General features: G+C 44.7%; 1 protein-coding gene across 6 annotated transcripts in view; it reads right to left on the reverse strand.

Moving 5' to 3' along the window:
* PPP1R9A (protein phosphatase 1 regulatory subunit 9A) overlaps positions 1-27748 on the reverse strand; it is a 262027-nt gene that overhangs the window by 70494 nt on the left and 163785 nt on the right. For all 6 annotated transcript variants that reach the window (XM_075922340.2, XM_075922342.2, XM_075922338.2 and 3 more), the window contains exon 6: positions 1013-1148. In XM_075922340.2, coding sequence (XP_075778455.2) covers positions 1013-1148 — 136 coding nt within the window. The remainder of the gene's footprint in view (positions 1-1012; positions 1149-27748) is intronic.

Below are 27748 nucleotides of genomic sequence, written 5' to 3' on the forward strand. Positions count from 1 at the left end.
AGTAAGCATCACACATTAAGGACGATGCATACTAGTTAACCTCTCGCATCCCTATTCTGAACATTCATTTCAGTAAAGGCTGAACATAATATGGGTTAATCTGCATTTTAACTCATAGAGTCCATCATATACCCAAGAAAGAAAAAATAGATTAGATGGACATTTCAAAACGACACTACTTACTAGTGGAAGTTGAGGAAGATAAAGAATAATTGTCATAGCGTGTCTCTCAGAAACCCCAAAAATTAATTATAGGAAGATAAAAAATAATCATTTTCCCAGAGAGAGAATAATGCTTCTGTGTATTAGCAAACCAGCCTCCTTCCCTTAATATGAGCACAGTAGACATCTCCACAAAAGAGCAATCCTTTACAGAAGTGTCAATGAACTTGTTGTTCACTCTCCTGGAACAAAAGGATTATTTTAAATATCTGTTGAAAAAGTTAGTGCTTTTGTTCCTGAAAAAGAACCCATGGTAAAATCAGTAAAGAATCAATTAAAGTTGGTGGAGAGGGAGATAGCAGACACGAATGTCTCTTTGACTGACAATAGAAAATCTAGACCAAAGCTGGCCCTGCGCTACTAAGCTGTGCTAATGGAAGAAAAGGATTGAGAAGGCCTTTTTTCTCCTATGCAGCAGTGGGACAAGATTTCTACCAGGCACTCAAGAGATTCATAGTCATATGCCCTGGCTATTGTGCTGTCTAGTGCATCACTGCCCCAAGCCAAAGAAGTCTTACAGGTCTATAGTAATTGAAAAATATAGGTACTTCTCTGTGGGCCAGTTACATTTTTGGGTACTATAGGAATATATGTATTAGTAAAACACAGCTGTATGTTTTTATAGGCATGGTACAACAGGATTTAGCTTCCAAATGACTCTGCTTCTTTGCACCATTATCTCAAAGCATGCTATATAGAATGTACTGGAAAGTGAAAAGAGAACACTGCAAAGTAATGGAATGATTACGAAGGAATGGAACATTGCAAACATTGCTCACAAGTATAGTACCTCATCATCATCTGCATCATATTGTGCATAATGTTGTTCCAGGAGCTCCCTCTGGCGACGCTCTTGTTCTAGGGTCTGGCTAATCAGCTGAGCAACCTCACTTACATGTCCTGGCTTTTCTCGTCCAATTACAAACCTGCAAAAAACAGTATTAAACAAGATTATTCTTCAGCCCTTTTTCAAGTTCTGTGTGATTTTTGGACAGAGTATATTAATTGCGTACATTAATTGTGCAAAATATCTAATCTGGCTATGTCCACGTGCAAGGCCCTCTATGTAAACTATTCTTGCCATAGAAGAAACAATATACACCAGAAATGGAGTGACCAGGTCATGAAATGACTGTGTTGGGAAAAAAAAACCCATTAACAATGCCCATGAAGTCCTGACTCTAAATTCCTCCTCCATACCAGCATGCATCCCATGAATTTAGACAGAGAGCAGGGCATATCTGTTGCATACAACTCCTGGGGGAATTCTGTGCCACTAAACAAAAGACACTGGAAGGTGGGGCGGGTGGGAGCTGGAGGGTTCCCAGCAGATTCAGTTCCTGGCATACCCTGAAGGAAGGAGGCAGTGCACAGGAACTCCAAACAGGCTTGGGACACAGCATCAGGCTGCTTCTCCCTCTGGATCCTTGGGTTTTGGGGGGAATGGATGCATGTGAGTGGGTTGAGGGCCCCACAACTGGGATATGTTGGGGAGAAGGAAGTGAGGGTCTACACTACAGCACTAATTCGAACTAACTTAATTCAAATTAGTTAATTCAAACTAAGCTAATTCGAACTAGTGCATCTAGACCTAAAAACTAATTTGAATTAGCGCTTTGCTAATTCGAACCAGCATGTCCACATTGAGTGGACCCTGAACTGAATTTAAGGCTGGCCGGAACCAGTGCCCGCAGGCATCAATATCCCCTCCCAGATCTAGCACCCCAAACCCCTGCCCCAGATCACAGTCCCCTCCTGCCCTAGCTCACAATCCAAATCCCTGCACCCCCTCCTGTACCCAATTCCCTGCCCCTAGGTCACAATCCAACCCCCTGCACTCCAGTCCAGTGCCCCAGGTCACAACAGCCTTACCCAAACTCCATCATTTACTTCAAGCTCCCTTCTGCACCCAACCTCCATCCCAGACCCTACACCTCCTCCATTAATATCACAGAAGAGTGCAGCCCTCAACCACTTTCCAAATTCTTGGAGCATCCCCCTATCAAAAATTATTGCCCACCCCTAACACCCCTAAGCTAGGGAATACCTCAAATCACAGCTGGGCTCTGGGAGGAAGGAGTGCAGGTGTCTGGTGGGCGCAACTAGGCTCCGGAGGGGAGGGGATGCAAGTGTCTGGGCTGGGAGGAACCCTGCAGCTGAGCTCTGGAAGGGATGGGATTTGAGTGTCTGGGCTGGGGGAAACCACGTGGCTGGGCTGTGGGGACGAGAGGGCTGAGAAGCGGGAACTTGATTGTTATAGGGGTTTATTTGTATTCATATTGTAACAGACATGTCTTAGAACCTCAGAGTTACAAACTGACCAGTCTTCTAACCCTCATTTGGAACCAGAAGCATGCAATCATGCAACAGAAAAATAAAAAACAAATACAGTACAGCACTCTATTAAATATAAATTGCTAAAAAAGGGAAAGCAGCATTTTTCTTTTGCATAGTAAAGTTTGTATTTGTATTTGTATTAAGTCAATGTTCAGTTGTAAAGTTTTGAAAGAACTATTGCTTTTTGTTCAGAGTTATGAACATTTCAGAGTTATACACAACCTTCCATTCCTGAGGCTTTACTGTAGCTGCTTACAGGTATTTTGAAATAAACCATTAAAACAATTGAAACTGGCTTGATTATATATTGTTATTTTGACAAATAAAATAGGCTGAAGTTTTTAGAATTTTCAAATATTGTGCACATAACTTTTAATATTTGGTGCAGAATTCCCCCCAGGAATAACATCACTTCTAGTCCAATATCTGCAGCACCTGTCTTCCCACAAATCTGAAAAAGACTAATCCACAGTAGCAATACAAACAGATTTCTGTGGGCTTATGGGGAGATAAGTGTGCCACTGTTCACTGCTGCCCTGCCTGCCGGGCATTCTCTGCTTATTATATGCTGGAGATGTTAGTGAGTAGTCGACTACCCAAGAAGCATATCCTGGGCCCCTCCACAGACAGAGGCTGCTGCCACCAAGCAGCACCTGTTCGCATGGCTGCATGCAGGGACTGCTCTGGCAGCAGACCTTAGCCACGGCCAGCCCTGGCCACTGTGAATAGGGACTGGCAGACATGGCTGGCCATGGGCAGGGGCTACTGCTGGAACAGCCCCTGTCCGCATCCAGCTCTGTCTGTAGTAGATAGCACTGGCCGCCACAAACAGGGACTGCTGGACTCAGCAGGAGCTGGGACTGAGCAGTCCTGGCTCATGCTGGTCCTGGACGCTGCGCCTTTGCATTTTAAAATGCAGAGCCATAGTGCGGGTGGCTCCCAGAGCCAGCACAAGCCAGGACTGCTCAGTCCCAGCTCAAGCCTGCTCCTGGAGCTATCCCCACTGCAGATCTGCAGAGCAGTCCTTAACAACTAATCATGTAGTCGATACAAATTGTATCAACGTCACGATTAGCCAGATAACCACAATTTAACATCCCTATTATATACACCTTTGAGGACCCTGGTCCACCCCGACTACAGTGGAGAATCTGTTTCTATGTTGTGTTTCTGTCCAATCAGTTTGCCTTCTCATTTTCATCCTTCCCTTTGCTATATCTATGGATGATATTAATATTATTTTTCTAATGTAAACTACATTTAAGTTTTCCTTTTATTTAATGAAATTCTGTCATAACACTATTTTCCCAAAGTCTGTTACTGCTGCAGATTCAAATTTTATTCCCTGTTCAAGTTTCCATTCTCTTTGGTTGAAACACACAACTTTCAGATCTAGTTTTCAGCAGTTGAAACCAAAGCTGATCCTAAGATGTAACACAGATTTTTTTCCAGTACCTTGGATGTACTGTGATTATATTTCAGTGTATTACAGTTACTAAAATCAATAATCACACTATAATATCAATGTTATAAACTAGTGAGACATTTAAGAATTTAAATGAGTCAAAGTTAGGAGAGTCTTTTCTTAACAGGTAGAAAGAGGTTTATCTTCTTATTTATAAAAACCTTATGCAGAGCTGTAAAACAAAATCAGGCCACTGTGAAGAGTGTATTATAGTTCATGTAAGAAGAAAAATGTGATTTATATTAGATGGCACTGTGAATTCTTGAAAGTCATTTGGAATTTGGCATCTCTGTTAGACAAGTTCTCATGATTGGATAAACCCAAACCCATTCTCTATGCCAAGTCATCTATCAGACCACAATGGATAAAAATCAATTTTTAAAAGCTTTTTATATTTAAATGGGATGTCTATATTTAAATTAAATACTGCATTTAAAAAAACATTTAAAATTACTTTGAAACTGTCAGCCTATGTTAAGACCTAAACTTATTACAATCTATTTAATATGTAAAAGAATATTAAGTAATAGATTTTTGATGCCAAGTTTTAAAAGAAGTCAACTCACTGAACTGGTGGAAGTCATTGACTAACCACCTGGACTTAGGGTTTGTTGAAATGCTAAACCAGCTTTTGACAGCAGTAGCTTCTTTTGGCAGGTGCAGAAAGAATATTTTCTTCATTTCAGTTTATTCAACTAGCTCAGTTCAATGACTATTCCAGCCAAAGTTTAGAGATCAATCAGAAGTTGCAAAAGCAGGAAAACTTATTTTCCTCTTCCAATTTATGAATGAAAAATGGTATGTGCGCGCAAGAAGTGCACATTCTAAAATCTGGAATGACGTAATGATCAGAAAAAAAATAGTTTAATTCACTACAAGTCAAACTTCCTTTGTTTAAGTGCAAAAAAAGTGAATGTTTTGAAAAAAACACCTTGTCTTCCAATGTATCTAGTGCTTGTAATGTACCTTTACTTAATATTTTTAATAATGTAAAATATGTTTATGTGCATTTTAATCAAATTTGAATTCTCACCCAAATAAACTTTAGCAAACATCACAAGTAAAAAATGAAATTATCATCTAGCAAATGATGCAGTCATCCTTTTCCAGTGTTTTAAAAATGTAACTATTAAGAATCTGAACAAATGTAAGCTGTGTTATATAACTGCTTAAATAAATATGTACAGTGTGTCTTCCAGGTTAGCTTTAAAAAGCACCAAATCTATGAAAGGCTATTTCAAGTTGCAAATCACTGTGTTTCATTTGTTACCAACTAAAAACAATCAACCTTTGTTTAGAAAGTAACTACAGTAAAAAGTACAAATGTAATACACAATTAAAAATTATTATTTAAATTGAGATTTCTTACTTGTTGCTTTAAATCATGCTTACAATCAGTTATTTAAATCTCTTTGATTTAAACCAGTATATTGTGTATTGGTTTATCCATGAAGTCGTACACTAGCAAAAAGGAATACAATTTGGAGACACAAAGTAGCCAAGGATGACTTTCAAAGGGGAAAGAAAGGTGACTCAAGTGACTCCATTTGAAATGTTAAGGCCAAGTGTCCAAGCTAGAGAACAAAACAAACCATTCATAAGAACATAATTAGCTTTCTAATGCCACCAAAAGACAGGGAGGGAACCAGAATACAAATCAGCATGTTAACTCTCATCAAGCCAGTTCTCAAACTGGCACTTTGATCCTGCTCTCACTAAATCCGGCATTGTGACCCAACAATAATGAAAGATAAAGCATCTTTCTTGTGGCCTCTCTGCCCTAGCCTTCCACATACCGATATGACACCAAGCACAGATTGGTTCTATCTCTTCTGATCTATCATTTTAAGGCCTACTACTATTCCAGACAAATAAAAGGGAGGAAGCAGCACTGGGTCCTTACTTAAAACAACCATGTTAAAGACTGAGATCATCCATGTTTATCATGCATAAGTCTGTCCAATGAAGCAACAAGTAAAGGGTGACTATAGTAAACATTAATTTTGATTTAAACTCATTTAAGCACACTTTTTTTAGATGGATATCACCAAGACATCTGTGATATTTATACATGTGTAATACCCATATGATAAATTGTAGAACCATGTAATACACAGCATTTACCATATACCTCGCTACCATCTATGCCACAATCCCTTTCTTTTGGAATGTAAAACCTCACAACAGCTTCACTCAGCCATTATGTACATAGTCCGAAGGCCTGGAATGTGCAATATGCAGTCTTGCACCAGAAATAGGTTTAAAATCTGATCTCTCCTGACTTTTGGGGACTAAAAATGAGAGATTTTCATTATGGAAAAGAGGAGAATTTTAGGTTTCCAACTAGGGTTTCCAGGTGTCCAGTTTTGAACTGGACAGTCCGGTAGTTGAGCTTTCTATCCAGGAAACAAAGTGAGAAAATACCGGACATATTAATGTCCGGTATTTTCTTATTAAGTACATTTTATTATTATCATGAGTATCAGTACATAGTTGCGTACTGCCTGGCTAGTAGACACGCTCACACTGTATGAGCATGTCCACCAGCAAGGCAGTACGCAACTGCGCTGTAGAGAGAAGGGGGATGGGGGCGGGGATGAGGCAGGATGGAATCCCCTTGCGCCCCGCTGGGACCATGAGCGGGACGAGCAGCGCCCCGGTATCTGCGTGCGCCCAGGCCAGCCCCGCTCCTCCCGAACCCCTCCCGGCCAGTTCCTCCCCACTCCGGCCAACCCCGCTACCCCAACCCTCTCCCAGCCAGCCTTGCTTCCCACTGTCCGGTTCTCCCCCATCCTGATCACCCATGGCCAGCCCCACTTCCCTCCTATCCGATTCTTCCCCCTCCCCCCATCTGAGATCAAGTGTGTCTGGTATTTTTTTTAAACCATCTGGTAATCCTATTTCCAACTGGAAAGCCCTTTTTTCTAGACCAGGAAGAGTTCTGAAATACTGATTTGAATATCCTGACATTTTTATGAAGGCAAGCTATTTTAGGTTATTAGAAGTTTTAAAATGGAATATACTAGCAGATTTACCCAGCCTCGCTCAGGCCCTTAACTCAAATAAGTTCTGTTTTTCTTCATTTAAATCATTGTTCTTGGGTAAGGCTACGGATGAGAGGCTCAATGAGCAGCAGCTCAGAGGAGAAAGGACAACTCCAGCCCTCTCTCACCATAGCAGTTTGGGGCAAGGTGAGAAGCGCCTCTCCATGGTCACTGCAGCTGCAGCAGGCATGACAGACAGACAGAAAGGCATACACACACACACACACACACACACACACACACACACACACACACACACACACACACAGACAAACTCTCTGAAATACATAGTAGACAGCTGTTCCTTCCTCCACACCTGCCTCTGCTGGTCCAATGGGGTTATAGCTATCCTGAGCTGCATCTCTGGCACTTTGCTGCACACCCATGGTCATTCTTCAGTATAACTGTCCCTCCTGCCAGGTCCCTCCCTTTCCATTTTATGAGAAACAGTCAAATTCCAGGCACATCCCCATTGTCCTGGCACAACCAAACCCTTACCCTGCTTTAAGTTATAAGAGGAAGCTGCATGCCAAATTTGGTGGTCTTGGCTCTTACCATTCAAGAGGGGTTCTGGAACAAATGGACTCACAAATGGATGGACAGTCAGAGTCACATTTCTAAAATATACACTAATATTTTCCTTCCTTCCAAAGACATTTATGGCTCATAGTTATATTATTATCAGGCCTTGAAATAAAGAACAAAATTAACTCTGTTCAATATATAAGTGTCATAGAGTGTATACATAAATAAAACTCTGAAGCAATATCAAAGCATCTTCCAGGTGTTTTCCAAAACAGAAACAGAGCAAGTACTCTACATTTCTATACCTTAAAGGTGTAAGTGATCTGCTGTGACAGACGGAGGATATGTTAGAAAATAAATATTTAGCAGTGTTGAATTTCTTTTTTTCTTGAAATAATATTGTGAATTTCCAAAATACATGTTCAATTTTTAGTGACTACAGTTTTCATAACAAAAAATAAACCAAAGAAGGATATTAGACCAGTTGCCTTGTCACATTCCCAGTTTTAAAATATCTTCTTAAATGCAATAAAATAAAGACATTTCTATAACTGGTAAAACAAACAAGATCACAGAAAGAGAATAAGTATATCACACTCTAATATTCTTGAAATAATATTTTTGATGTACAAAGCTTTAATTATCAATAAATGCTTCCACAGGGAGAGAGTTTTTAAACCATTTAATTAGATATTAAAACCTCGCCCAGTTCTAAATATGAAGATAGATAATTTCATAACCAGAAGTGTTTAGATAGAGGCAGAAGGTTGTGAATCACTGCCCAGAAAATTAGTCATTGAAGCATAATGTGAACACTTAAATTAAAGTGACTAATTATATATTTTCTATCATTGGTTCACTAAAATTAGGCACATGTATTTTAGAAATCAAAAATTAGTCTTAGGGGTCAAAAATATTATCAAGTAGAAAAGCATAGTAAAATCAATGTGCCACAATATCCTTAAGAAGCTGTTTATTCAGTAGCTATGTTTTAGGAAGTGAGATAAATCAAAGTTAAACCATTTAAACTTCTTTGAGATTTCATAATAATGACAATTCTCTCAATTATAAAAAACAGCAATTATACTTATATTACTATAAAATATAATAAAAACAGCAACAATATAAAGTCTTATTACAGATTAGAGCTATATACTAAACATCTGGGCCATTTTCAAATGTGGATGCTTTGGTGTTGTATATTGTTTCTGATGTTCATTAAGAGCCACAACAGCACAAACAGCAATGCATCTGCCAACGCATGGCACAGACAGACTTTGATATTAACACTGATCCATCTTATTCAATGACTAGATGTAAAACTCTCCTAAAAGACTGTTAAAATAAACAGGTCTGAAGCTAGGAATATAATTAATATTTGACTCTACTTTTGGACACGAGGAGACAGAAAATATGGGGGAATTAAAAATCCTTGAGGGAAAACCTTGAGGCTGTCTACACTACAAGGTTTTTGTGCAAAAACAGGCAGAGCATCAATACCTCAAGTGCGTTTTTTGCACAAGAAAATTGACAGAACAGAGGGCTTTTCCCACGAGGAATAACTCCTTTTTGCGCTACAGCTCTTGTGCAAAAAGGCAAATGTGGACGCTCCGAAGGGGTTTTTGCGCAAGAAACCCCTATCGGCAAAAGCACAGGTGCTCTGATGGCCAATCAGAGCTTTCTTGCGTAAGAGTGTCCATGCAGTGTGCACTTTTACAATGTGCTTTGAGATCTTGACATGCTTTTGCACAAGAAGTTTTTGTGCAATAACTCTTCCACAAAAGGCTTCTTGCACAAAAACCCTGCAGTGTAGACAAAGCCTGAGAGTGCAATGAAAGCTCTGTAGCATTAACATCAAAACATTCTACCCTATCTCCCATTGGGAAAATCATAGTATGTAAAGTTAAGCACATGCACAATTCATTTCAGAATCGGGGTTTTTGTTTGCAACACACGTGAAATAAGAGTCCATTTTACCAAAAAACTACTCAGTAATTACCATGTAACTTATTGAACAGCTGATTCATATTTTCTGATTCATTCTGAGTTATTTTAGTTAAAAAAACAATTCCAGCAGATTTTTTAAAAAATCCTGTAGAATTCTAAAAGTATAAGAAAGGATTTCAGTATCTCTAGCATCAATTTCCACAGACTTCCTTCAGCCCAATGATGCTTCTGAGCATACTTAATTCCTTAATTTCCTGAAGCTTTTTCAGCTTAAAGTAGAGGGGTTCTGTTACAGTCTGTAAATTGAAATAACATGGGAAAGCCAGCTGGTTTCAATGAAGCATGGCCATAAGCAAGCAGAAAGTAGCCCTCTGTTTCAGTCTGCCTCTGAAGACATAGGAAGACAGCATTGTCTTAGCACAATTTTAAAACTTTTTTTCCCCATTCATGAGAGCTAAAAACTTCATGTAAAAAAACCCCAATCACTGTAAGTGCCAAATATAAGCAGACACACACTAAATAACCCATGCTACAGCAAGTCCTGGGCCCTTTCTATCACCAACAGAGCCCTAGATGATGTAAGCCAGGCAGTGCAGGTTAGGGATGTACAGTCCCATTTAACCAGTTAACTAATCAAACATTAAATTTAACTGGTAAGCAATTAGTTAACCAGTTAAACATTAAGTTAACTAGTTGACTGATTAAACAGGGTGGGCAGAATGGAGCAGTTCCCCACACCGTGGTTAAGGCCTGCTCCAGCCAGGCCAGTGTGCCCCTGCTTGTGATCAGGCCTGCCGCAGTTGGGGGCTCCTCCAGCCAGGCTAGAGCGCCCCCGGCCTACAGTGGGTGGGGGGTCTGCTCCAGACTGCACCGGTTAATCATAACCAGTATACCTCACCCGTTAAGGGTGAGACTTAACAGTTGATCAGGTAACCAATAACATCCCTATTGCGGCTCTGTTCGCGAGAGACTACACCCATCTCTGCCCCTTCTGCCTGAGGTCAAGGGGTCTGGCAATTCTGTTGGCAGCCAGGACCAATGTTCCCTCTAAATTTTCCATCCATGAGCGGAGTGAGTTTTTTAGTCTGATGCACCAATATCGAGGTTATGTGCACTTGTTCAGATGGGTGCCACTGTAGCACCCAAGTTATTAACAAATATATATATATTTAAATGTTACGGAAAAAGAATACTAAAACAAGGGATAATTAACAAGATGCATGACTTTAAGAGTTTATTTAATATGAAGTCAAATAAAAAGAAAATTAATACAGCAAAATTTTAAGTAGCCAATTTCCTCTGTTTATAGCCCTCGCCCAGAATTTCCCCAGCTGGACTAGATGATCTCTCGGGTTCCTTTTCAGTCCTATGATTACTGTCAGAATTCATTTCATTCATACATAGTACCATGTGATGAAAAGGAAATGTAACATACAAAACCTGATATAAGAGCTTGGGTTGTTTCCACACAACCACGGTGGGCATAGTGTGTGTGAGAGAGAAGGCCAAAGGGGGCAAAATAAATATCTAGGTATAGGCTATGTATGGAGGAAAGGAATATGGAGTGTAAAATCAATAACCGATAAAATAAATCAACCCTTCTTTCTTTAGTTAAAGAAGTAATATGTTTCCCTCTTACTGTCTGTAGCTGGGAGTCTGTAATTTAAAATAAATAAGGCCGTGTCCAGACTCAGGGGTTTTTTCGGGAAAAGTAGCCTTTTCCCGAAAAAACTTCCCCTGCGTCCAGACTCAAGCCGCGTTCTTTCGAAATTATTTCGAAAGAAGGCGGCTTTTCTTTCGATGGCGGTAAACCTCATTTCACGAGGAAGAACGCCTTCTTTCGAAAGCTCCTCTTTCGAAAGAAGGCGTTCTTCAATGTAAAGAAGCCGTCTTCGAAAGAGAGCATCCAGACTCGCTGGGTGCTCTCTTTCGAAAAAGCGGATTTCTCTTTCGAAAGATCCGCCTGCAGTGTAGACGCGATCTTTTGAAAGAGGCTCTTTCGAAAGATGCTTTCGAAAGAGCCTCTTTCGAAAGAAGCCTGCAGTCTAGACATAGCCTAAGAAAACTGAGTGCCCTAAAAATTATACTTCTGTAGCAAACTGAAAAGAGGAATTACTGGGGGTCATATGTGCTAGTTAGTCTTCTTAGCTTGCTCTTACTTGGCATTTCCTACTCCAGCACATGTGCCAATCCAAAGAGTCCCACTTCACACTCAGTCCAAAGGGAGGCCCTTGTTAATTTGCTATGCCCTGCACCACAAGCAGCTCTGGCAACCAATTAGTTCTAGTGCCAAGGGGTCAATCTGACTTTACTTAGCATCAGATGTACTCACTAACAAGGAACTCAGATAAAGAAACGAGTCTTGGAGTCAAGGCGAGACAACCTAAGTGCTAACGTGTGAGGCAAAGCAGGGAAGGAAAACATACGTAGGGATTAATGATCTGCAACATGTTGATCATAAAAGAAAGCATGTGCAATGGCAATGAGGGTTAAAGGAACAAAAATTAGGAATCCTGATCCTGGCTTACATATCTGGGAGGGAGTTTGTTCTGTTGGTTGGAGCAGAGGACTTTGAGACAGTGATATAGGTTAGAGCAAGAATGGAGCATCAGAATTTCTGGATTCTATTCTCAACACTGCCACTGATTTCCTTGCTGAGTTAAGCTTTGTGCCTTGTTTTACCCTCCTATAAAATGGGTTCTAATTACATTTGTGTGGCAAAACTGCTGTGAAGCTTAATTAGATAAAGTTTCTAAAGCACTTTCATACCTATGAACAAAAAGTCCTACATGCCTGCTAAGCATTGTTGGGTCTATCAAAGAAAGATTTAAAAATAATTCACCACTCAAAGGAATCATCTATAATTACTGCAAAGAGTAATCCAATTCTTCATAGTAACCTTTCAAGACAGGATGCCCTGATCATTTGAAGGGGAGTATAACAGTATTTACATTTTCAAAGACCCCGTGATGGTGGCTGCCAGGGGAATGGTTCCTTTTCTGGCATTACAGTACATTAATGTTTTGTTATTCAGCTCCAGCCACCAGAGGAAGCCCCAGTTGCCTACCACGCAGCCTCAGCCAGCCCCACCAGTGGGCCTCCCACCATTACGCCTCAGCTGGTCCTGCCCGCTCAAGCAGCCACCTGCTGCGCGGCTCTGCAAAGGAGGTGGATGGGTAAAGAATTGTGTGCGGTTGTGAAGGTGCACACCTTACAGGGAACTATGGCACTGACCCTAGTTATTCTTTGGGAACTATATCCCCTTAAACATAGTTTGTCCTAAGTTAAGAGTAACTGCATAAGTCTGATGTCTTTAAATCCATTTGGTTTAAATAAGAGACAAACATTCCATAGCATTATTTTAAAAGAGGAAAGCACCATGTTTACAGATACATGACTCAAAGTATGGCAAAAGGAAAATGTTCCAAAATAATTCATCTTTGGGCTTCAAACAAGTATGCACATTTTACACAAATATCACTACTATGTGGCACGAACCTTGTATAAAGATATTTCCATTTAAGTGGCAACAGTGGCAGCTGTTTCCACTAATAAGATCAAGCTCACAGAAATGTCAACCTCAAACTACAAAGGTTATAAAATTTTAGATTCTGTATGCAAATGAGCTAATTACCATACCCCTGTCCATGGTTTTTTTCAAACACAATCTGAAACAGTCCACAAGACCTAAAACAATTATGAAACAACATTACTTCGATGTTTAAATAGGACTATGAGACAGTCAAGTAAAAACAGAATAAACTTGATATTCATTACTTAGATTAGTTATTCACATTTAAGAGTGGTCACTAGTTTGGGACTTGAGTGGTGGGTCAGTAATGCATAAAAACAGAAGCAGCAGCTGTTAATTTAGGCCTGGGAAATGCATAGCTTGAGATAAGCAATTTCTGAAGCATAAATCCTTCCTACCATACCAGACAGTATCCTGCCATCCCTTTCTACCATACTAGACAGTTTCCATCCAGAATGCTGCCATTAGTGTTCTCTGAATTCATGGTATGCAGCTGACTAGTACTCTGCAATATTCCTTAATTCCAATGGTGGTAGGTAGCCACCCATGGAAGACGTGGCCAGATCTGTACTTCCTATATGCACCTGAAGGCAGGAGAGCTGGCTCTGGGTTCCCTTTCTTTCTCTTCCCCTAAATTCACAGCTAAATATAAACGCCTTACGGAGATACCTGCATTGTGAAACAAAAGCAGTGAAATATGTTCATATCTGCAGATGTTCCCATTTCTACTCACCAGTGGGGATGTAAAAACTCATTAAAACAGTTATGTTTAACCAGTTAACCATGGAGGGCGGGAGCAGACATCTGGAATCCTACCTGTCTCTGTGGTGCAGGGATCCCACCTGTCAGGCAAGAGTGGGGGCTGCTCCAGTCCGGCCTGCTGTGGACTGGTCCCATCACGGGCAGGGAGCTGCTCCAGCCCGGTCAGTGTCCTGCCAAGTACACTGCAGGCAGGAAGCTGCCCCAGCAGTCTGGTTAACTGGTTACTATGTAACCATACTGGTAAGCCTAATGCTTACCAGGTAACTGGTAAACATTTTACATGCCCTACTCACCAGTATGGGAGAAGCTGTGATAGGGCATTGAGGCTATGCATGACTCAAAAAATGGCAAAAGGAAAATGTTCCAAAATAATTCATCTTTGGGCTTCAAACAAGTATGGCACATTTCACACAAATATCACTACTATGTGGCATGAACCTTGTATGAAGATATTTCTATTTAAGTGGCAACAGTGGCAGCTGTTCCCATGAATAAGTAATTTGTTCTTACTGCATGCTCTCAGTATACCTATTTAATATGTTAAATTACATATCAAATTTAAAGGGACGTGCTTAATGTTTGGCCTTTTTGAAATATTTGTGAGTTACTGAATACATTAATCTTACTTATGATATCTGTAGATAAGTGTTCGCTTTTCTATGAAACTGGAAAAACCCACAGTCAGGAGAGAAGCATTACAAAAGAGGTGTCATCGTCTGACCAATAAAAGAAGGCCTATAGATACCAGATGAACCATTATGGAATATCAGTGGATAAAAGACTATTGAATGTGCTTCCACCACACCCATGAAGAGAAGATGTGCAAAAATCTCCTCTCATCACATTTGAACTTAGTTGGGAGGAAATAAAAATCCCTCAGGAACTATCACTGTGCTGCTTGGAGTTTGGAGAAGGCAATATTTCTAAGCATAAGCATGGGATCTGCAAGCTGTTTAGCTTGGGTTAGCCCTAACGGACATAAAAACAGCTTGCCTATTAAAGAAGCTTCTATTACTTTTTACAACTCAAGACTGTAACTCATTTATGTATGTAGGTTTACCTATTTTCACCCTATAAATAATTACCATTTTTTCCAAGTTAATTTAGTTAATTTTCTACAGGATTGGCTACAAGCCCTGTCTTTGGTAAAAAAAATCTAAAGTACAATGGGGAAAGTGTATTGTCTTTTGAGTCTGGAATAATTTGAATAGTGCTGTGATTTTTGGAATAAGGGACCAACTATCATCAAGGCAGGCTTGCCTGGGTACTAAGATAGACTGGTGTACCCAAGAGGACTGTATGTGACTCAATATTAAGGTTTTTATAGTGCTTGAGGAATCAGACTCGATACACACTTGCTGAAATCTAATTAGAAAACACACCATTTGGAGTTTGTGTGCTAGTTTGAACACTCTGCCCTAAGCTTGGTGCCCAAGTTTGTGAACCATGCCAGGCAGTGTGGCAGAGGAGGGGGGGGTCAGAGCTCGCTAAAGGGGATGGAGTCCTCCTGAGACTGACACAAATCAAGGTAGGGAAAAAGTTTCAGACCCTCTAAGGCAGGCAAGTACCTGAACCTGATCCAGGCACACACATGGACAGAATATGTGGGGCTGATAGGAGCCTCTATCCTTATTCTCCATCAATCCCTCTATTTACAACCTACCCTTTCCCATTTATCTCCTCCTCGTTATCATCTGCAGCTCCAAGCCTCCCCCCCGCTATTTCCATCCCAATGACCCTCCCTTTCCAGCAAGCATTTGCATGTGTAATTTGTCATTTCAATCACAGTTCAAACAACTTCTGAATTTGCTGTACTTGGATACCATTCTCACATAATAAAGAAAACCCTTTGACAAAGGATATTTTCTCAAGGCTAGATGTGAACTCACAGTGCCATGGTGCTTTGGTGGTGCTTGAGTTTGATGGCTGTAACATTCCCCTGAAGAAAAGAAAGTCCTGTGAGCTACAACTGGCTTTCCTTTCCCTTTGTCTCTCTGTGAACACACAGTGTAATTGGTGAGGTGCATAAGCCTTAGAAATGTGAAGCACGTGCCTATCTAAAGAATCAAACTCCTTCAAATAATGCTGTTATTTGCTTTCTCCCAGATGGCTAGTGGGTGAGATGGAGTATGGGGGGGTCACCCTGGAATGTCTGATACAAGGATCGCAGCCCTGGTTTGAGCTCTATCTATCCACAAAAAAGCTGGATATTCATCCACCTTTAGAAGAGCTGGTTTTTCCCCATAGGGTTGTATTTCAGGGACCCTTCAGTCAAATGCCTCCAAATCTGGATCCCTACCTAAACCCTGTGTCCCTAGTTAAGCTCAATAACTTCATATTTTAGTGTACTTAGCAGAGTTAGTGCTTTAATCAGGATGGCTTTACAGCCTTAACTAAAGAGCTGGCCCTGCATTACACCAAATAATACAGTGCCCTTTATTTCCCCCAGAAGGGTGACACTCAGTGAAACTGAAAGACAATAAGCATTTCAAAAAAAGAATCCCTGCAGTGTAAAATCAAACTGTGAAATTTATTAAATAAAGATATTACTGAGGCTAAATAGTTCAGCAAGATTAAAGAGGACTTGACATTCATTTGAGTTGAAATAACATTTGCAGTTAGGATTGCCACATTAAAGTTGAATGAATGGAGGCTAGCTCTTGCGATGCCAATTTTTTGAAAAGGCTGCAGAGCTGATCCAGGCAATTACATGCTAGCAAGCTGGCCTCATTACCAGACAAACTGGTTGAAAGTATAGTAAAAAAAAAACCAGAACTGACAGACACATAAATGAACATGATTTGTTGAGGGAAAGTTAACATGGGTTTTGTAAAGGGAAATCACTAATCTACTACAATTTGAGGGTGTCAACAAGCATGTAGACAAGGAGTATCCATGGATATAGTGTGCTTAAATTTTCACAACACCTTTTCCAAGGTCTCTCATCAAAGACTTGTAGTAAAGTAAGCTGCCACTGCATAAAAGGGACAATCCTGTCATTGATCCGTAACTGGTTAAAAGACAGTAAACAAAGAGTAGAAACGATCAATTTCCAGAATGGAGCAAGGTAAGTGGTAGTGTAAGCTGGGGTCTGTACTGGGACGGGTCCTATTCAACATATTCATAAACGATCTGGAAAAAGGAGTAAACGGTGAGGGACAAAATCTGCAGAAGATAAAAAAAAGATAGGTAAATCCAGGTTATTCAAGATAGGTAAGTTCAAAGCAGACTGCAAATAGTTACAAAAGAAGCTCATACAACTGGGTGACTGGGCAACAAAATGGCAGATGAAATTTAATGCTGATAAATGTAAAGTAATGCACAAATGGAAAAAATAATCCCAACTATACATACAATATGATGGGGACTAATTTAGCTATAGCTACTTAAGAGAGAGATCTTGGAGTCACTGTGGACAGTTTTCTGGAAACATCCACCCAATGTGCAGTGACAGTCAAAAAACAAACAGAATGTTGGGAATCATTAGGAAAGGGATAGATAAGCCAAAAAATATCATAATGCCACTATATTAGTGGTTTTCAAACTATGGGCTGGGACTTAAAAGTGGGTTGCAACCCCCTTTGAAAGGAGTCACTAGGGCTGGCTTACTGGGGTCCAAGGTAGGGATGAGAAGGACCAGTCGACTAGTCCCTCTCCCTCCCCCCCACTTGCTGCCTCTATAAAAAAAGAGGCAGCAAGTGGGAGGGAAGAACAGGGGATGCTTCAAAGTGTCAGTGCTGCATGGAGCCCTGCGCCAGACCCTGAGTTCCACATGGCGCTGCCACTTTGAAACACCATGTGCAGCCTGGGCCAGGGAGAGGGAAACTCCCCCTGCTTACTCCCGGCTGTTGCTACACTTCAAAGGTAGAGGAGCCCTTATCAACTAATTGAATAGTTGATGCAAACTATTTGATTAGTCCATTAATCTAAATTTAACATCCCTAGTCCAAGGGCAATGCCTGAGCTCCACTGTCCAATACCGAAGCCAAAACCCAAGGTCTTCAGCCCTGGGTGACAGGGCTCAGCTTTGCAGGCCCATTGCCTGGGGCTAACGCCCTTAACCTTCAATTTTGGCTCCTCTGTCCAGGCCTGGGCCCTCCCAACCAGGGCAGTGGGATTTGGGTGGGCTCAGGATTCGGTCCCCCTTCCTAAGATCATGAAGTTATTTGTTTTCAAAAGGCAAATGGGGGTGCTGTGAAGTTTGACAACCCCTGTACTACATAAATCCACAAGGAGGTTTAACGGTAGTTCGAATTAGGAGCTTTAATTCAAACTACCTAGTCCGTGCCGCGTGAAGCCGCGGGCAGGTAGTTCAAACTAAGGGGGATTTTAAAATGGCGGCACCCGGGAACATGCAAATAAAGCCCGGGATATTTAAATCCTGGCCTTCATTTGTAAGTTCGAATGCCTACATTAGCCACCCTAGTTTGAACTAGGTTGGCAGTGTAGACATACTCTGAGGGTGCGTCTACACTGGGCCACTTATTCCGGAAAATCAGCCGCTTTTCCGGAATAAGCCGCGAGCTGTCTACACTGGCCCTTGAATTTCCGGAAAAGCAACGATGCTGTACTGTACAAAATCAGCCGCTATTCCGGAAACCGTACGATGCTCCCGCTCGGGCATAAGTCCATTTTCCGGAAAAGCTTTTCCGGAAAAGGGCCAGTGTAGACAGCTTTTCCGGAAAAGCAGAAAAAACGAAAAAAAGCGGTTTGGACGCTGGGAGACCCCGTAGGAGCCGCGGACTTCCTGGTAAGCCCGAGCTGTTAAAGGGCTCTCAGGCTGCTGGGCGCACGTGCCAGGAGCCTGTCTGGGTCAGCTCTGCCGCCTGCTGTGCTGCCCAACACTTTTTTCCTTTCGGCTCACCGCACCATGGCAGCTCCTGCTGGAGAGCCCCCTGGACCCCCAGCGGAGGAGGCCCCCAGGGGCCGCAAAAGGCGGGCCCCATCCTGGAGCCCCAGGGAGCTGGAGGCCCTCATCGAATTATGGAAGGAGGAGGAGGGTCTCCACGACCTCCATTCCCGGCGCCGGAACGCCGATCTGTACACTCGGCTTGCGCAGAACCTGGCCCAGCAGGGACACCCCAGCCGCAACTGTGAGCAGGTCCGCTCCAAAGTCAAGGAGCTGCGGCTGGGGTATGTCAGGGCCACTGAGGGCAGGGGGGCAGGACCAGACGCCTGCCCATATTTTGCGGAGCTCCACTCCTTTCTGGGAGAGCCCGCCCCTCAAGCCCCACCGGTCCCCGTGGACACCTGCCAGCGGCCACCTATTAACCGTCCCACCGAGCCGGAGGAGGCAGACGACAGCGGCAGTGCATCTGGTGAGGAGGCCAGCGTTGCCACCCAGCAGGCCCCCTCCAGCAACTCCTCCGAGGACGGGGAGGAACCCACTGGTGAGTCTGTGCAGTTTGCACTCCCAAGGGTGGGGGGCGGAGGGCGGGCGGTGGGGAGCCAGGTGCCCGGAGGGGGGAGGGGGAGAGCATGTCACTCAGGCCACGTGAGCTGCACGCTGCATAGCATGAGGACAGCAAGCAGCAGGTGCAACCACGTGCAACCTGGTGACCGAGTGGCACGTGACCACGGCAGGCAGCTGCAGGCCACGCCTGGGACCCTGCTGCTCACACACATTTGGCGGGACCAGGGGGAAGGGTGGATGCCGGACGGAACTGGCCAGGGCCCCAGGGACTCAGCCCAGAGCCCGCAGCTCCAGCAAGGGTGCAGACCAGAGAACGGCACACTGTCCCATGCCTGGCTGTGAGGCACAGCCAGCTTCTAATTGGGTAGACCGCAGCGTCACGGTCCTGTGACCGTGGCCCCCACCGAGCCCCTCACCTGCTCCCGGTGCCTTGGCTGGTTCCCCAAGGGAAGTCCCCACTGGGGCCACACATGTTCCTGGGCTACCGGGCTTGCGGGAGGGATCGTGGGAGGGAGAAGGGCCCCTGAGTTGTGCTGCAAGGATGGGACATCCCCCCACCCCCCAGTCACCCTTCTGGTTCCGTCCAGAAGATATCCCACACGAGGGGATCTGAGAGCCCAGACCGCCTCTGCCAGATGTGCTCCCAGGCACTGCATGGGGATGCATCTCGCTCCCTGTCAAACAGCAGTGATTAACCCAAAAGCTTTTCACAGTCTCCACCGGCAGGGAGTTCCACAGGTGAACGCTGCACTAGCACCCTCCTGCCCTGCATGGGGCCAGGATACAGAGCGGTGCTTACAATACCCTGGAGGGAGGACCCTACTCCAGGGGCAGGCAGGAGGGGAACCGAGTGGGCCCAAGCCACACAACTGTGGGGTCACCTGGGTTCGGGGTGGAGGGCATGCGGTGTGGGGACAGTGGACGGCCTGCCTGACTGACCCATCCTTTCTTCTCTTCCTTGCAGCGGGACCCAGCACCAGACCCTCCATTGCGGCAGCAGCGCCACCCCCAGCAGGCCAACCCCGGAGGCACAGGCTCCGCCAGAGGGACCAGCTGCTTCGGCGCCACGTCCATGCTGTGGAGGCAATCCAGGCCTCCATCGAGGAGCGGGTGCAGGGGGACCTGCAGTGGCGGCAGGATGCCTGGGCTGCCTTCCTGGCCGAATGCAGAGGGATGCGCACCACCATGGACACTCTCACAGCACATATTGTGCATGCCATTCACTATGGCATGGGCGGAGCCCAGGCCCCCGCCATCCCTCCTGTAGCACAGGTCATGCCCCCTCCCATCCCAGCTCCTGGCCCTGTTCCTGCCCCTCCTCCTATCCCAGCTCCTGGCCCTGTTCCTGCCCCTCCTCCTATCCCAGCTCCTGGCCCTGTTCCTGCCCCTCCTCCTGACCCTGTTCCTGCCCCTGTTCCTGCCCCTGTTCCTGCCCCTGTTCCTGGCCATGCCCCTGTTCCTGGCCGTGTCCATGCTCCTGGCCACCTCCGCGTGCAGCCTGCCCCGACGCGGTCTGCCCAGCGTGGGCAGGCTGGCCCCCGGAGGAGCGTTCGCAGGGGCCGCCCACCCCAGTAACTGCCTCCCCCCGTCCCAGTTGAAGGTCTCCCCCTCTCCTGTCCCAGTTGAAGGTCTCCCCCCTCTCCTGTCCCAGTTGAAGGTCTCCCCCCTCTCCTGTCCCAGTTGAAGGTCTCCCCCCTCTCCTGTCCCAGTTGAAGGTCTCCCCCTCTCCTGTCCCAGTTGAAGGTCTCCCCCCTCTCCTGTCCCAGTTGAAGGTCTCCCCCTCTCCTGTCCCAGTTGAAGGTCTCCCCCCTCTCCTGTCCCAGTTGAAGGTCTCCCCCTCTCCTGTCCCAGTTGAAGGTCTCCCCCCCCCTTGTAAATAAACAGATCTCTACTTTGCTGTTCATTCGTGTGTTGGGTATTGTGTAACTCTTGGGTAGTGTACAAAATGATGTGAGATGCCAAGTAGCCACTTAAATGTAACATGGTGGCAAACTGTGGAGAACGAAATCTGTACTCTATTCACTGGGGGGGGGGGGCCTTCGTAAGTGGTCAGTAGTTTGTGGCACAGAAATAAATGATGACACTTTTCAGTAACAGGTAAACCACAAAATATTATTAACATAGATTACAAACTAGCAAGAACAGTTACAAGATGCACACAACAGAGATTATTAAACAAACTCTAGGCACAGGGAGGACGATTGTGGTGTTGCTGGCCACCTCGATCCTTTGGTCCTTCCGGGCCTCAGGAGAGGAACAGCCAGGAGATCCCTCGACGGATGATCGTGCTGTTGCTGGCCACCTCGATCCTTTGGTCCTTCCGGGCCTCAGGAGAGGAACAGCCAGGAGATCCCTCGACGGATGATCGTGCTGTTGCTGGCCACCTCGATCCTTTGGTCCTTCCGGGCCTCAGGAGAGGAACAGCCAGGAGATCCCTCGACGGATGATCGTGCTGTTGCTGGCCACCTCGATCCTTTGGTCCTTCCGGGCCTCAGGAGAGGAACAGCCAGGAGATCCCTCGACGGATGATCGTGCTGTTGCTGGCCACCTCGATCCTTTGGTCCTTCCGGGCCTCAGGAGAGGAACAGCCAGGAGATCCCTCGACGGATGATCGTGCTGTTGCTGGCCACCTCGATCCTTTGGGCCTTCCGGGCCTCAGGAGAGGAACAGCCAGGAGATCCATTGAAGATGGCACTGATGTAAGCCTTCCACACAAGTCCCAAATCCTGTTGGCTGTTCCTCAGGACGGCGATGGTGGCCTAAACCCTAGCCTAACTTAAAAGACAAACCCTAACTACGCCCGACGCACCCGACGAACAGACTCGATGACGGCCGCGATATGCTGTGACCCGACGCTTTACTATACTATTGGCGGGGGGGAGGTAAGGGGAGGAGGTGGGGAAGGGTAGGAGCTGGGACAGAGTACTCTGGGGTGACCCAAGCGACCCTGCTAGGGGGCTTGGGCAAACATCTCCACCAGGGCCTCTCTAATGCGCACCGCCTCCTGGCGCGCCTGGCGGATGGCAGCTGTGGCGGGCTGGTCCAAGGTCTGTGCCTCAGCTGCCACCCATGCAGGGAGGAAGGCCTCCCCACTGCGCTCCACAATATTGTGGAGCACGCAGCACGCGGCCAGCACTTCCGTTGCATTCTGCTCACCCATGTCGAGACGGGTGAGCAAACAACGGAAGCGGCCTTTTAAGCGACCAAATGCCAGCTCCACTGGGTTTCGGGCCCGGTTGAGGCGGTCGTTGAACCGGGCCCGGTTCTGGTCCGGCTGCCCCGTGTAGGGCCGCATGAGCCAGGGCATCAGGGGGTAGGCCGCGTCCCCGATGATGCAGATGGGCATCGGTACATCCCCAACAGTCAAGTCCCGCCGGGGGAAGTAGGTGCCCGCCTCCAACCTCTGAAACAGTCCAGAGTTCCGGAGGATGCGGGCGTCGTGTGCCCGGCCGGACCAGCCGCCGTAGATGTCCAGGAAGCGGCCCCGGTGATCCACGAGGGCCTGCAGGACGATGGAGCAGTACCCCTTTCTGTTCATAAAGTGGGCTGCTCGATGCTCTGGGGCCCGGATGGCGATGTGGGTGGCGTCCAGGGCTCCCCCACAGTTGGGGAACCCGAGGGCAGTGAAGCCGGCCATGGTCTCATCGACGTCGCGCAGGCGGATGATTCTTGGCAGCAGGACGTCATTGATGGCGTGGACAACCTGCAGAAGGGTGCAGAGAAACACAAGGGAACACATTACATACAGCCAGGGGTGAGTGTGCGCTCCCTTGGGTCCCCCCCCCCGATTCCCTCTGTCCACACAGACACACACACACACACACACACCAGGGCCCCCCATGTCCCCCCCCACCAGTGGGCGTGTGCAAGGGAGGGATGGCCAAAACCCCTGGGCGACCCAGCCTGGAGTCTTGGCTGTCCCTGGGCCTGGAGTGGAGCACCCTCCCCCCATCCCACTCCCCCTGGGACTTACCTGGATGACGATCACGCCAACGGTGGATCTTCCCACCCCGAACTGGTGTGCCACCGAGCGGTAGCTGTCCGGTGTGGCCAGCTTCCACAGCGCGATGGCAACCCTCTTGTTGACGGGGATGGGTGCCCGCAGCCGGGTGGCGGTTCTCTGTAGCGCGGGGGTGAGCCAGGTGCACAGGGTCAAGAAGGTCTGTTTTCTCATCCGGAAATTCCGGACCCACTGCTGGTCGTCCCATAGTCCGAGGACCACACGGTCCCACCAGTCGGTGCTGATGTCCAAACTCCAGAGTGGCCGGTATACAGTGGGGTGCTGATGAGACAGAGTTGCCAGAGCCTCCCTGGTGAGGGCGTCCAAGGCGATCTCTGCCTCCTGGTCCATGAACAGCATGGCACCGGCCTGCAGCACGAGCTGCAGCCAGCGGAACAGCACCAAGAGGGGCCCGACCAGGCACATGGCCACCCGTGGCTCCATAGTACACAGAGCTGGGCAAAAAAATAAACCGCAGAGAAAAGCAGTTGGGGGCCAAAGGGGGGGGTGTCCCCAAAAGTCAAAGGGCACCCACAGACCTGCGAAGGGTGTCAGTCCCTGGAAGAGGCCCCAAGGCACGGGAGCAGGAGACCAACGGCTGCCCGGCGAGACCCCTTTAAGCACGTGTCTGAACGGCGCTCTGGCCCCGCCCCCGGAAAGGGCTGGTGGCCTTTGCCCTCTTCAAAATGGCTCCGGGCTTTCTGCTTTTCCGGAAAAGCGCACCGCCAATGTAGACGCGCTTTTCCGGAAAAGCGCATCGTTATCGCGGAAACTCCGTGGCCAATGTAGACGCTCCTTTTCCGGAAAAGCTGAAAACGGAATGTATTCCGTTTTAAGCATTTCCGGAAATTCATGCCAGTGTAGACGTAGCCTGAATGTCTTCCTGTAAAGCATTTAGGAAGCTGCCAGACATGAAATGCCAAACTGGATGGACTAATCTATGGTATGGCAATTTTTCTGAATAGCATAATGTTTCAATTAATAACCCTCCCCCACAGTTCCTTCAAGGTTTTATGAGACTAATTGCTGGGTGTGGGGGATTATCTTGAACTAGAACAGTTTAAGAGATAGAGGCCATGGCTTTGTTCTCACTGTCTCTTTATTATGTCAGTTACAGAAGGTTGGTTGCATTTTTCTGGAAGCCATATTAAAGAATCTATTCTAGGTCACTAACCTCCATTGTCATGACTATTCAAAAATACTTATAAAGGCTTAAAGGGGGAAAGAAATCACCAAATACCAACATTATGCTAGCATTCTGAAGAAGCAGTGACCAAATTGTTGATGAGAATTAAGAAAACAGTTTCAATTTCACTCCTTTCATGAATGACTTTCCACATGATTGACCAACTATAAACTACAATGCAAAGATTAAAATGCATTTTGCTAGACTACTTGAAAAACAGCAGTGTATAATGCTATGACCTGGAAGAGTAAGGAATGTTGAAGACACATGCAGAACTCTGTGTGCATTATTTCAGAGAAAACTTGTGTGTGCTGTATTCATGATGGGAAAAGAAAGCTGTGCTCATTAAAGGTTAGGTTGGTTAATTCACATGCTGTAGCTGGGACAGCGTAGAGGACAAAAAGTCCTCATTAAAGCAATTATGTAAAATTAATTAAGTCAACACTACAGCATACACAAGTAATTAAAGCTGACCTTTAATTCTATTAAATAATATGTGTGTGATGTCTCCTGCCAAAGGTTGGTATGAGGATTTGCTACACAGACATCTTTAATACAAAGCATGTGGATCCTATCCCCACATTTTCTCACCTTTCTGTCTTCATTTGCAGTTTTGTGTAATTTCTCATCATATTTCCTCCTGAAAAAGAGGGGGTTGTAGACCACCTAAACAGTGCAGGGGGCATTAGTGAGCCCTGGAAACATGAGAGCAGACAGCTGGAATCAGAAATGGTATCTATTCTCTTTATCTACATGGGCATCTCAGGACCCAATCTTTCCCACTCAGTGATGTGAATCATTAAGAGGAGCTGCTAAGGAATTGATGATACTCAAATGCTAGCATGATCCCTCCCTATACTCACAGCAGAAGACACAAATAGCTACGGAAAGGAGAAGGATCCTCTCTTAGATGATTCTCCTAAGCTCTCTTAAGACCGTGGAAGGTGTGTGGTACGCAGTAAAAGTGTGTCTATGAAAGAGCGGGGGGATGAGAGACTGTTCTGTAACCCCAATGGTGTGTCATAACAGCTGAAACAGAAGATTGGTTCTGCCATGAAACATTTTTTTTTACTGTACGACATACTGCACATGGCTTCTGCATATGTAAGAGGAAATAAAAATTACAGCAAAACATAAAATGCTCTTTTATGAATAAAGTTTTAAAGAAACCAGTATTTGATTTAATCTACAAGCAATAAGACTTTCAAGCTGGCAGTAACGTTTGGCATCTTGAGATTCACTTACAAAAAGCATTAAATTAAAAGAGATGTTAGGGGATGGTTTCAGGAATGTGTCTTTGAGTAATTAAAAGCAAACACAGTGCACTGATGTAAGCAGAACATAAAAGAGTGTAACTTGCCAATATATGCGAGTCATGTCTACGACACAGACTGCATAATGGACGTTGGCAAATCTCATTCTCCTCATCCCAAGCAGCCTGGCCAATTACATTTCACATATTTCTGGTCTTCCCTGTGAGATGGATCGTGGACCATTGGCGATGTTTAGAATTGAGAAAACTGAAGGGGACTTATATAGTTTTCTTAAATGAAGCAAAATCAGAGTGGGAGCTGTACCAAAACCTATCCTTCCGCCTTACCTCAGCCATTAGTAGGAAGGATGCTAATGACAAAAGCTTTATGCAAGTGTGTACTGTATGTATATTCTTCTATAACATAGTTATCAAAATATATACACTTTTAAAAAAATCCTCTTTATTCAGTTATGATGTGTTAAGTCTTCAGTATTTTAGTTTTACAAATAGTAACAAAGTAAAACCCACAAATATTTCCTTGATAAATGAGATATCTAAGGAGCCAATGGTTCTTATGTATGGGATGTACAGCACATTTCACAATCTGAGTGGAATAGAAACAAAGAAGTACCAGTACAGTACATTATTTTATGACAAAAAGGTCTGTATGACAACCAGTCAGATGCTAATTTACTCTATGACAGAAGGACCTAAGGAAAGCTATTTGAAGATCCCTTTTCTGTTTTCTCCTTCCTATCAAACCTGTTGTTTTGCCATGGAAGTAGTAAATCTGCCCCACGATATTCTGAACAACAACTAAATACATGGACACTATTCTCCAGATAAAAATGTAAATAGTTCACATACTTTAATATGCTTTATTATATGCATAACTTATTTAGCTCTAATTTCATTTTTGAGCAACCCATCAAGCACCACAAAATGAATTAAGATCATTGTTACTCATTGTGATAGCACTCCCAGGCCTCTTACTGTCCTAAGTGTTGTGGGAAAATACGGGAAGATACTAATCCTCAAAAAGTGAATAGTCTAACACTTTGGTTCTGCCAGGTCTTAAGAAAGTAATTAAATTTACACCTGAAATCAATAAAAGGTATGTGTGATAGAATCAGGAAAGGTCCTTCCACCCAGTGTATTGCTCCACTCACCTCTTAAAGGAGACATCATCCAGAAGCAAATAGATGCAATGCTGGGTGGAACACTGTCACAAACTCTATTCGTGTGAAGCCACTGTTTCTGACGCAGCCCTAAACATAATCCCCAAGCTACAGGCCACTGAAGAGCTTAATACAGAACTATGCATAAATGAGCATGAAAAGGCAATCCACCTTCATAATATCAGCAAAATCTGCAAGAAGAGATGGAATTCCGTCTGAATTACTATCAGGTAGATAGCCCTGAGTGCATACAAAACTGATATCTGCATTTGCAAAACTGAGCTGTGGATATAATGCAGATATTCAGAAATCTTCAGGGTTCTAGATACAAAAGTTGTATCTGCATCTGCATCCACATTGATATCCATATCCACAAAAATGAGCCATGGATATCCATGGATTTGCAGGGCTCTACTAGAAAGACAACAAGTAGTGCTTAAACACCTGCAAAAGTCGTGCTTGCCTGTTTAAGGAAGAAGCAGTACAGAAGTCATGGAGAATGTGAACATTATAATGCTGTATACAAGCAAAGGAGAGCAGAGTGATCACAACAAGTACAGAGGCATTCGTTTCCTTATTGTTGCTGACAAGGCATTCACATGGGTCTTTCTTAAAAGACCCCAAGTTCCACAGAGTCAGTGATGTCTCTCTTCTCTAGCAACTCTATTATCAACATCAGCTTTGCACTAAGGCAACTTTCAAGAAAATAATCATGAACAAGGAAAATTCCTCTGTTTGGCTTTCATAAAGCTTCACATATCATAAAAGCAGCAGAAAGTCCCTTTTGTAATGGCTAGAGAGAAATGGTTGTCCTTTAATCCTTCTCATTCCGAGTTAATAATTCTACAATGACTATAGTCCAGTATGATGATCAATATGATA

Source organism: Pelodiscus sinensis, chromosome 2 (genome assembly GCF_052426305.1).
Source record: "Pelodiscus sinensis isolate ZL-2025 chromosome 2, ASM5242630v1, whole genome shotgun sequence".
Taxonomy (NCBI): Eukaryota; Metazoa; Chordata; order Testudines; family Trionychidae; genus Pelodiscus; species Pelodiscus sinensis.